The following is an 11,647-nucleotide window of genomic DNA, read 5'->3' as shown; positions in this document are numbered from 1 at the left end:
CATAAACCAGTAGCTAAATAGCCTTCTGTATGTCATAAATATGAGCTGGAATTAATACATGACTGATGGTTATGGAATATAATTTAATGTTTTATATGACTTTTAAATCCCTACATAACTAATCTACCCAATTAATCAGCCTAGTCATTTTGGATCATTAAAATAAATCTATTTTTTATTTATTTTCTGTTGAAAAATGACAGCTTCATAAAATTAAGACTATTTGACGAATCATTAAACTTTAATTTGACCGGAAACGACCAAAGCTTGGCGCCAGTGCGTGTATGACATACTTGTCCGGTGATGGAAATTTAGCTCAGGAATGCATTTTTCCTCCTCTGTGTGTGCGTCGCGGATGTTTCTGTGACTGGCTGTGAGGTAAGAAAACAAGTCCGTCCCTCTTTCCTGCAGTCATCCCATTGGTGCAGGCAGGACGTCAGGAATGTCCTCTAACTGTTTAAATAGCACTTGTATCGGTAGGATAACTCAGTAGAATAAGTCTAAGCACCGGAATATAACCCGGACAGGAGTTCAGAGAGACTTTTTACCCAAAACGAATGAGCTTCGACAAGTTCTAAAGGAAGAGAAACGGGATACAAAATCGGACAAGTGAGGACTTTTTTTCTGATCTATTTTCAGAGGGGATTTTCTTTTTAAAGGTTTGTAGACTATTTTAACTATTACATTTTTTTTTTTATTAATGCCGAAATGTTGCCTAGATGTCCCGTAACGGCGTGTTTGTTATTCTTGGTTGCATCAGGGACCACTTGAGGTTTCGACATGATGCTGTGTGGCATCTTTTTGCTGTTGATGCTTTGGAGCTGTGAAGGAGCAAGATTGGCAGGTGAGAATGGAAAACGTTTGTTATTTTATTTCATTTTTACCTGTAAAATCTTTAGAAGTAGTTACATATTTAAAGTAATCATTCCTGCATGGACTTTAACTGTGATACTCACACGCTATATTATTGTTGTAATAGGATTATATTATAATAAAGTTTCTTATAATTTTGTAAAGCCCAACATTTCTTGTAAAGTTGTTAATACTAAATATATTATATATATATATATATTTTTTTTTTTGTTGGTTTAATACATTTTCATGCACACTGTAAATATGAGAGAAAAAAAACTGAACTTTTAATTTCTTTGACTGCAGAGAGTCGGGACGACAACAGTGTGTATGACTTATTTGATCTGGCCCGGGTGAACAAGAGACAACACGGAGTGAGTTTGGTCAAAGGTGCAGATCCCTACAGCCCCGCATACAAGGTCCTCAACGCAGACCTGATCCCCGCACTCCCCGACAACTACCTCAGGGACCTCCTCGACTCCATCCAGGCTGAGAGGGGCTTCCTCCTCCTGGCCAACCTGAAGCAGTTCAAGAAAACCAGGGGCAGCATTTTGACCATCGAGAAGAATGACGGCTCCGGACCCGTTTTCGAGATCATCTCCAACGGGAAGGCGAACACTCTGGACGTGGTCTACTCCACCATGAACCAGCTGCAGGTCGTGTCCATCGAGGATGCTGATTTGGCCACTGGACACTGGAAGAACATCACACTGTTCGTTCAGGATGACCGGGTGCAGCTTTTTGTCGGCTGTGAGGAGATCAATGTATCAGAGATGGATTTGCCAATCTCCAAAGTGCTGTACCAGGAGGTGGCAGACGTTGCCCAGCTCAGGATTGCAAAGGGAGCTGTAAGGGACAAATTCATGGTAAGTTCTAGTGTTTTGGCTTACCCAATTACTAATGATGAAAAATAATATTTAGTCATGTAAGATAGAATTTGAATCCCATAGAAACGTGTCTCTTAACTGGAATTTGTTGTCCCTCAGGGAGTGCTTCAGAATGTGCGCTTTGTCTTTGGGACCACTCTTGATGCTATACTGAGAAATAAGGGATGCCAGAGTGGAGGTAAGTCTGACAAATAGATCAACTGCCGTTAAACGCCACATTGTGCTCCAGTGGACAGAAATGAACGTGTCTACTCTCCTCCCTGCAGCTACCTTAACTGATGTCATGACCCTGGACAACCCAGTCAATGGCTCCAGCCCGGCCATTAGGACTGATTACACTGGCCACAAAGCCAAAGGTGAGCCCTCTCCTCCCCAAAGTGCGTCTCTGTTCCTCTGATCGGTGTTAAGCTCTAAGAGGTGAAGTAATTTATTGGACCCTTCTTTCTTTCATACAGAAGTGCAGTCTGTCTGCGGTTTCTCTTGTGAGGACATCGCCGGCATGTTTAAGGAGCTCAAGGGACTCGGCGTTGTCGTTAAACAGCTGTCGAATGAGCTGCTCAAAGTGGTAAGCTCCAAGGGCCACCAGGGTCTGCTCTTTGTCATTATTCACTCCCTCTTTTCCTCCCGTCTGCATCTTTCCCTCCGCTTCCAGTTAACGCGTTCCCAGTGCGTAGCCACTTGTCGCTGTAATGGCAGTGCCTGGCCAAGTCCTTAATGAGACCCATGTGAATACACAAATATGTTTGGCTGTCGGTTGCATTTGCACTGCTTCGCTAGAGCCAAGCAATGTCTTAATCACGGTGTCGGTCAGTGATTCATTTGTATTGGAACTTTGGCAAAGTTAAAGTTTTCCGTGCTCTATCCTAAGCAACTCTCTCTCTCTCTCTCTCTCTTTTCCCTCCAGTCTAAGGACAGCACAATGCTGATAGAGCAAATGAACATCCACAGTGGAATTTGCATCCACAACGGCATTGTGCACAAGGACAAAGATGAATGGACCGTGGATAGCTGCACCGAGTGCACCTGCCAGGTGAGTGTCGTGTCACACCTGCTGGAATGCAACCTTTAAACAAGCCAGCTGAGGAAAGACGCCGCCGTGTTTCCTGTATCCCTGCTGTAATGAAGTGATAATAGTGTTTATGTTAGCACCCCCCCCCCCCCCTTTATAACCGCATCTCTTCTGTCTGAAAGCCATCAACACTTCTTCTCAACTAGCAACAAAGCCACATGGGGGCTTTTTCTTCCCACCAGCAACCTCTAGTGAAGGTTGCTCATGTATTTTGTAATTAGTTAGGTGTTAGTGCGAGAGTGTTGGTGAGGATTATGTTTTCTATCAACACAGCAGGAGTGTCATGTCACTGATAAAGATCCCTCCATTGTGAAATAGAGCAATTAGGCTTGGAACAGCACCAGCTCTGGAGCCAGTCAACTCACTCATTATTCTTGTACTAATTCAACTGTTCCTCTACTCAGAACTCTGCTACCGTGTGTCGCAAAATCTCCTGCCCTCTGATCCCATGTGCCAACGCCACCGTGCCAGATGGAGAGTGCTGCCCTCGCTGTGGAACACGTAAGCTTCTTTTTAAATCTGCTCGTTACTTCCATCGGATTGTCTTTGTTTCCTTCTGGATATCTTTTCCCCGAGGTAATTTTTTGTCTCCCCCCCCTCGACCCCCGTACAGTGAGCGACTACGCAGAGGATGGTTGGTCCCCCTGGTCTGACTGGACCCATTGTTCGGTGACTTGTGGTCGGGGCATCCAGCAGCGCGGACGCTCCTGTGACCGCATCAACAGCAACTGTGAGGGCACCTCTGTCCAGACCCGTGACTGCTACCCCCAGGAATGTGACAAACGCTGTAAGTCGCTCAGCATTTTTTAATACAGCCATTGTGATGATAAATGTTCTCCGTTTGAGAGCATGATGAATTAATTTTGTATGCGTTGCTCACAGTCAAACAGGACGGCGGTTGGAGCCACTGGTCTCCCTGGTCTTCGTGCTCTGTGACCTGCGGTGAGGGGGTCATCACCCGGATACGCCTCTGCAACTCCCCCACACCGCAGATGGGTGGCAGGGACTGCCAGGGAGAAGGACGTCAAACTGAAATCTGCCAAAAGTCACCCTGTCCTAGTGAGTTGAATTTCAGTAGCAAAGTATGAACACTATGTCAGAGTGTCTGAATTCAAGGGAACAAACTGAATGTTGTTTTCTTGATACTTTTTAGTCAATGGAGGTTGGGGACCTTGGTCACCATGGGACACCTGCACTGTCACCTGTGGTGGAGGAGTCCAGACCCGCAAACGTCTCTGCTCCGACCCTGTCCCCCAATATGGAGGAAAGGATTGTGTTAGTGATGCTTCTGTGTCTCAAGTGTGCAACAAACAGGACTGCCCTATTGGTAAGCATTTAGGATTTAACAACAATTATAGAAATAAGTCATTCACAACAGATTACCATTTTAAAATGTCAATTATCTTTTTCTACAGATGGTTGTCTCTCCAGCCCATGCTTCCCTGGAGCAAAGTGCACTAGCTTCCCCGATGGCTCTTTCAGGTGTGGCAGGTGTCCACTTGGCTATTCTGGGAACGGCATCGCCTGCAAAGACATCGATGAATGTAAAGAGGTCCCCGATGCTTGCCACACACATAACGGAGTCCATCGCTGTGAGAACACTGAGCCCGGTTACAACTGTCTGCCCTGCCCTGCACGTTTCTCCGGTCCTCAGCCCTTTGGAAGAGGAGTGGAACAGGCGACTGCTAAAAAACAGGTTTGAGTTATTACTTGCTCACTGTGCGTATGGCTGGTACACTAGCTGCTTGCATTTTTTTTAAATTCGGTGTCATTTTCTTTAGGTTTGCAAACCCCGTAACCCTTGCCAAGATGGGAGCCACGACTGTCATAGGAATGCAAACTGCATCTACTTGGGCGTCTTCTCCGAGTCCATGTTCCGCTGCGAGTGCAAGCCAGGGTATGCTGGGAATGGCCGTATTTGCGGAGAGGACAGCGATCTGGACGGATGGCCCAACACTGACCTGCGTTGTGTGGAGAACGCCACCTACCACTGCAAGAAGGTAGCCAGACCCCACATGGACATGCATAAATAGAAAAAGGCCATTATTACCCATCTGCACTCTATTATTGTGATTATTGCCTCCTTCACCGCTCCTTTGTTCCTTTACAGGATAACTGCCCCAACCTTCCCAACTCTGGCCAGGAAGATCATGACAAAGATGGCCTGGGTGATGAATGTGACCATGATGATGACAATGATGGGATCCCCGATGATAGGGTGAGTCATCACAGCAGTTTATTTTAGCCCCAAAGTGTGCTTTCCTCAGCGACCAGACATAGCAATCAGCAGCAGCCATCCTTCCTTTGGGCAGTAGGAATGTAAAGTCTCTAGGTTTTTGTGCTTTCACCAGAGAGTGGAAAACATGTAGCATAGGATAAAGCCAGAACTGAGAACGAAATGACTTGTTGCCCATAATTCTTAGAGTGGATTTGGAAAGTTGGGCAAGAAAAATGCTGTGGTAAGAATTACCAGCTCGCTTGCAGTGGAATATCCCATTCCAGCAAAACTTAGAGAAAAAACAAGCAGAGTTTTGTTCCTATAGATGTAGTTTATTTGAGTAATGATCCATTTTAGTAATATAGTTGTGCTTTTGATATTTCTCTTTAAAATTAGGATAACTGCCCAAGAGTGTACAACCCTGCCCAGTATGACGCAGACAGAGATGATGTTGGCGACAGCTGTGACAACTGTGTGTTCGAGGCCAACCCTGACCAAACAGACACTGACAACAATGGCGAGGGTGATGCCTGTGCTGTTGACATTGATGGTGATGGTAAGTGTTTTTTTTTTCACCAAATTCCATCCAAGTTATCTTTAAAGCCTTTCCTTAGTCTTAAAAAAAAGCATTTGCACAGTCCTGTAGGCTAAAATAAGTATGTTTTATACTCAACAGGCATTCTGAACGAGAACGACAACTGCCCATATGTTTACAACGTGGACCAGAGAGATACCGACAGGGACGGGGTGGGAGATCATTGTGACAACTGCCCTCTGGAGCACAACCCCGATCAGGTAACGTACGATCTCATCTGACCACTACAAGCCATGCTGACTAACATAGATCGATGTGTAACTATGTAGAAGTTCTTGCTTTAATGGCAGAGAGTAGTTTGACGGCTTTGATGGAAAATAGTGCAATGCCCCCCCTCTCTCTATTCATCCAGCTTTGGAACAAATATGAATGTGTAATTTTGCTGAGGTGCAAGGGCACTGGAAACTTGTCTGAAAGAACATTGCTTGCATACCTGAAGACAAGGGGCTACATTTAAGTCAGTAGCACCTCTCACATTGAGGAACAGTGACGGGAGTTATTTGAAGTGAGGACAAGAGTCTTATAGTGTGAGTGGGAAATCTCATCATAAAGGAATTCTGTTCTCCTGCAGTTCGACTCGGACTCAGATCTCATAGGAGACAAGTGCGACAACAACCAGGACATTGACGAGGACGGTCATCAGAACAACTTGGACAACTGCCCGTACATACCCAACGCCAACCAGGCAGACCACGACAAGGATGGCAAGGGTGACGCCTGCGACCATGACGATGACAACGATGGCATTCCTGATGACAAGGACAACTGCAGGCTGGCGTTTAACCCTGATCAGCTGGACTCTGATGGTGAGTCGGTCTTTCAACGTTGTGTCGTATGTGGTCTTTTGAAACATTTGTGCCTTAGTTAATTTAGTTTAGTTTTGTTGCTCCTTTTCCATCTTTGTGATTTCCATATTCCATGTTGTCCTCTCAGGCGATGGCCGTGGTGATGTGTGCAAAGACGATTTTGACCAAGACAGTGTTCTGGACATCTATGACGTGTGCCCGGAGAACTTTGCCATCAGTGAAACAGACTTCCGCAGATTCCAAATGGTTCCTCTGGACCCCAAGGGCACCTCACAGATTGACCCCAACTGGGTGGTCCGGCATCAGGGCAAGGAGTTGGTGCAGACTGTCAACTGCGATCCTGGCATTGCTGTTGGTACGTAATACACAGACAGACATCTCGCTGCATGGACATAAAAGTGGTAGCGGACTGCTTCTAAACCATCCCTTTTATTAATTCAGGTTACGATGAGTTCAGCGCAGTGGATTTCAGTGGAACGTTCTTCGTCAACACGGACAGAGATGACGACTACGCTGGTTTCGTATTTGGCTACCAGTCCAGCGCACGCTTCTACACAGTGATGTGGAAACAGATCACACAGACCTACTGGTCGCACACACCCACAAGAGCTCAAGGCTACTCGGGCCTGTCAATTAAAATGGTCAACTCCACCACTGGGCCCGGTGAGCATTTGAGGAACGCCCTGTGGCACACCGGAGACACCGCAGGACAGGTGAGAGTAGATCCATTGACTCAGGGTTGGAGACATCATTCAACATGTTGTTTGACACTTTTCTCATTCTAACCATTGTGATTTTTCCTTTTCAGGTTCGCACTCTGTGGCACGACCCCAAGAACATTGGCTGGAAGGACTTCACTGCCTACAGATGGCATCTGACCCACAGACCCAAGACTGGACTTATTAGGTGAGTTCAGAACCTGAGAAGCACACCCTTTCATTCAATTATCAAAATCTGCATAATTTATATAATAGCGGCAATGAGCTCATGTGATCACGTCTTCTTTTTCAGAGTGGTCATGTATGAAGGCAAGAGAATCATGGCTGATTCTGGAAACATCTACGACAAGACGTACGCTGGTGGGCGGCTAGGCTTGTACGTCTTCTCTCAAGAGATGGTTTACTTCTCAGACCTCAAATACGAATGCAAAGGTAAGCACGAAACGATTATTTGATATTTCAAAACAAGAATGGTTCCATCACCTTAGACTTTATTTGTAACGTGTTTTCTCTCTATAACTTCTTTCAGATACATAATTGGACCACAGAGCCTTCTAGCAGAATGTCTGTCAGTATGAATATATAATACAAGGCCTGGATAAATATCTCTTTAACTTTTTTTCTTTTGAGAACTGCACATTGGAGGAATGACGAGCAAGTGAGTTAATGTGAGGTGAACTGACCTCAGGACATTAAGCCAAATGAAAGTTCAATGATGATTCTGCACCAAACTCAAATTGTGAGCGCAGCTCTGCTCAGAAGAAATTGGCCCTCTCACTTTGTTGCTCTGATCTGCATTGAAGGGGGAGCCCACATTTTATTGCTTTGCACACCTGAACTGTTGGCGGTATTCTTCTGTGGACGAGGGACCAAAGGGAAGAGTTTTTCCATGTTTTTAAATATTATTTTTGAGCATTAATAGACATCTGCTGTGGACTGGTCAGTATGAAGAAAGCAGTAGGAGAACTTTCGTAGGCTGGGGTAAATATACCCCTTGAAGGAACTGTTGAGGGACCGTGGACAGTATGGACTGACTGTTACTATCAAAGAGAGTGAATGTTGTTTGTGTGTTTGTGCATGTGTGCCACCCAACAAGCATAGTTATGAAGACGACCGCATCATTATCTTTCATTTTGATTTCTTTAAAGACCCCCATCTCCACACAGACCTGCAGACACGAGGTCTCGTATTTAGCCAAGGCTTAGGGCTGGCCCAAAACATTCAAATGTCTTCTCAGGAAAGAGCACTAGAAGAAATGAGGAGAGCACAAAATTTAGGACAGCACAGGGCCCCGAAGCAGGTGCACTTAACACTGCTTTGGAACGGTAATTATTAGCAAATATTATGTTCATACCTCTAATCTTTACTGAATGTGTCAAGGGACGTAAACAGCGAGGGCCAGTCTATTTCCCATCTCGAGTAAACCATTGTAAGTAAGACCGTTTGTATGTACTTATTCATCATAGAGGCTTTAATTCTCACTCATCTCTGCGTCTTGAAATATTGGTCCCAACTTATTCAAATTTACTGAAATCAATATGCGCTAATGGTCAAATAAAGCATTACATTTGACCAAAACAGTAAAAGTAAAGGATCACTTACAGTATCTCTAAATATCCTTACAGTGTGCATGACTGGTGTGCCTGAGCTTTTGTGTATAGGCCTACATTTCTGACAAGGGAAAATCAAAGGAAACCCGTTATGTACAAATATTACCTCATTCATTATTTTTGTTTCGAGGCCAGCAATGCACAAGAATCACATGTCTTAGCATCAGAGTACAAATTGGTTGGCTTCTTTTTATTTTTTATTTTTTTTTAAGCAAGACTTTAGTATCATTTTTATGCTGTATATAAGATATTTTTGTAGAAGCCCAAACAGGAACGTAAAGGATTAAAGAAATGTTATCTGGACGATGTTGTGCTATATGTATTTCCTGTGCATTTGTTTTGATAAATTATTATGTTTGTTTTATGTTGAGGTTATTTCATTTGTGTAGATATATGCTATTTAAATAATTTATCTAGAAGCGTAGCCTCATATGGAAGCGTTTCTGTCTGTATAAACTTATTTGCACACTGACATGAGGATGTCTTTGTTATTTTGGTTTTTGTATGTCTTTTTTAATTATTAGTGAAGCTTTTCTATAAACTTTGTACTATAGTTTCTACCCAAAGTGCTGTTTATACTCCTACCTGGTATTTTGTAATGTCAAGTGAACAATAAACACTTTGAAAAAGTATCTTGGTCGGTTGGTGTCTTTTTGGGCAAACAAACAGTTGAATAGTCTCAAGACTTCTCAATGATTTTTGGACGTCATATCTACTCTGATTGAGGCCCTCGACCTAGAAAAGCAAAAGGAGCCGAGCCATGTTGGAATCCATTAGTTGAGTCTGGTGAAGTCTTGGAAAAAGGGAGTATCCTTGGGAGTCAACATCAGGAAAACTCAACATGAAGTATAACCCACTTAAAGAGCTCGTCCATACAGATATGCTTACACTTTATAAAGGCATCACCTTAGCCCTTCAAACAACAATAGCTCCACGTGAGATTTAGACATATCTTGCACTCGAGAGTAATAAATTCACTCTCTTTGGGGACGTAAACTTATGGCTGTGGTCCACTCTTGCCAGCAAGAATGTGCATTGAAATTCCACAGTTTGTCATTAAAACGTCTCAATAAAACTTATTTCAAGGTAGATGAGGTATCCGTGGACTTGGTCTGCCGCTCGTTGGCTCATATGTTTAAAAGACCCTGCGCCAGTTTATCACCGGCGAGCAGAATTCCGACTGCTAATTTAGATGTTTCACAGGGCCTGAAAGAGCTGCAATCTAAGGCAACAGTGAGGGTCGAGCCAGAAAACCCAGACAGTCTCAGTATGCCGCAGGTCTCTTTACATTAGAAGTGACCTCATTCTTACCACATGGAGCTCACTGTGTTTCCATTACCCCAAATGAGCGCCATATCTTCCCTACTGAAGATATATTGTGTCAACATCACAAATGCTGTTTGTAAAACAGACAGAAATGATACATAATGCTGCATGTGAATCTAATGAACTGATTACAAAAAAGCAGTTAAGTCTAGTGTTTGCGTGTGCTATGTTGGACCTGGTCTGATCTCCGGGCAGAAAATGCTGCAGGTTTCACTGATAGTAGGGCTCTCGTTTGACCTTGGAGGCTCACCTGGCCGGCGTGTATTCAGCCCAGAGGAATGTGAGATAATTCCTGCCATTTAGAGGGAGTCAGAATGTGTGGGTGAGGTGAAGAGTGAGGCGAACAGGCCCGCAAGTGTCCAGTGCCGAGAGAGAGGAAAGGCAGGACCTCTGGGCCGAGATCAGCCAGGTGCAGCTTTGCTACTCACACGGCGCGAGAAGGAGAAAATAGGAACCGTGTCAACAGCTCGCAGATCTCCTAAACAAACCAAAAGTCATCGTTCTCAAAGCTGGCCATCATTTGTTAGTTGTTTTTTAATGAAAATTAGGCTGGAAAGAGGTGACACAGGGTCCAGTTTCAGAAGATCCTACTAATCTGACCCACTCTGAAGCAGATCACCTGTAGAGGCAGGAATGCTAAAGTGGATCTGACGTTCACTCTTGTGGACACACTTCATCCCTGTGTCCTCATTAACAGCCGCACATTATTAGAGTAAACACTAGTGTTCAGAAACCATGAACCAGCAGTGTTTATGTGAGCAGTAGAACATTCTGCGGCCACCGTACCCGGTTATTAGATTTAATGGCTGTAATTTTCTGTTCTCATCTATGATACTTAGGTTAATACAAAGGGTGGCCCTGCTGCTTTGTTTCCTCATGCAGGGCCATAAACACAAATAAAAACAACGGGACGTAATCCTGCTGCATATTGAAAACAAGGAGACCGATTAGGATACAAAATAGCAGTGCTCAGGGTGGAAGTAATAAATTACATTTACTCTCGTTACTGTAACAAAGTAGTTTTTGTGTACTTGCACTTTATTGAGTATTATTAATAATCGATAATTTTACTTTTACTTAGCGGGCTACTATTTATCACTTATTGTATTTCGCTACATTTCAAGTCGCATTCGTTACAGAGGAAAAACAAAAGTCTCCTGAAAAAGTCCCGTTAAACCGTGTGAGGATGGAACAGAAGAAAGGAGACAATCAGCAGCTGTAGCAGAGAAGAAGCTGCAGGTGTTTCTGCGGCCGCAGGAAGGCAAAGCTCCACGTCCAGAGAGGTGACACTCCGGAAATGATTCGTTATAAATGTTTGAGTTCACGGGCCGCCGCATTCACAGGCACGATGGAACATGGTTATACTGGGACAGAGAGGCTGAGTGGACTGGTTATATTACGCTTTGAGAATGAACGAGTGGAGAAGTTGAACCTGGAGCAGACTGTGGAGGACTTGGCGGTGCGGTTCAGACGGGTGAGTACCACAACAGCTGATTTTTCCGACGTCAACAGTCAACGTCGCTGCCTTCTAACGTAGTTGAGTGTGCGCGCCACGCAAATTTAAA

At 44.2% G+C, this 11,647-nt stretch overlaps 1 protein-coding gene across 1 annotated transcript; it reads left to right on the top strand.

Moving 5' to 3' along the window:
- Window positions 1-518: 518 nt before the first annotated feature.
- On the top strand, window positions 519-9,379 carry thbs1a (thrombospondin 1a). The gene is made up of 22 exons (XM_079175040.1): window positions 519-659; window positions 761-844; window positions 1,159-1,718; window positions 1,839-1,917; window positions 2,006-2,095; window positions 2,195-2,304; window positions 2,644-2,769; window positions 3,213-3,309; window positions 3,422-3,595; window positions 3,691-3,867; window positions 3,962-4,135; window positions 4,224-4,504; window positions 4,590-4,808; window positions 4,919-5,026; window positions 5,423-5,582; window positions 5,703-5,821; window positions 6,193-6,427; window positions 6,555-6,782; window positions 6,869-7,140; window positions 7,236-7,333; window positions 7,439-7,578; window positions 7,676-9,379. Exons 2-22 carry the CDS (start codon window positions 781-783, stop codon window positions 7,681-7,683), a joined length of 3,519 nt encoding a protein of 1,172 aa, XP_079031166.1. The 5' UTR covers window positions 519-659; window positions 761-780; the 3' UTR covers window positions 7,684-9,379.
- Window positions 9,380-11,647: the final 2,268 nt, after the last annotated feature.

This window comes from Pholis gunnellus (genome assembly GCF_910591455.1).
Source record: "Pholis gunnellus genome assembly, chromosome: 15".
Lineage (NCBI taxonomy): Eukaryota > Metazoa > Chordata > Actinopteri > Perciformes > Pholidae > Pholis > Pholis gunnellus.
The sequence above is the reverse complement of the archived record's forward strand: the minus strand, read 5'-3'. Positions and strand labels throughout refer to the sequence as shown.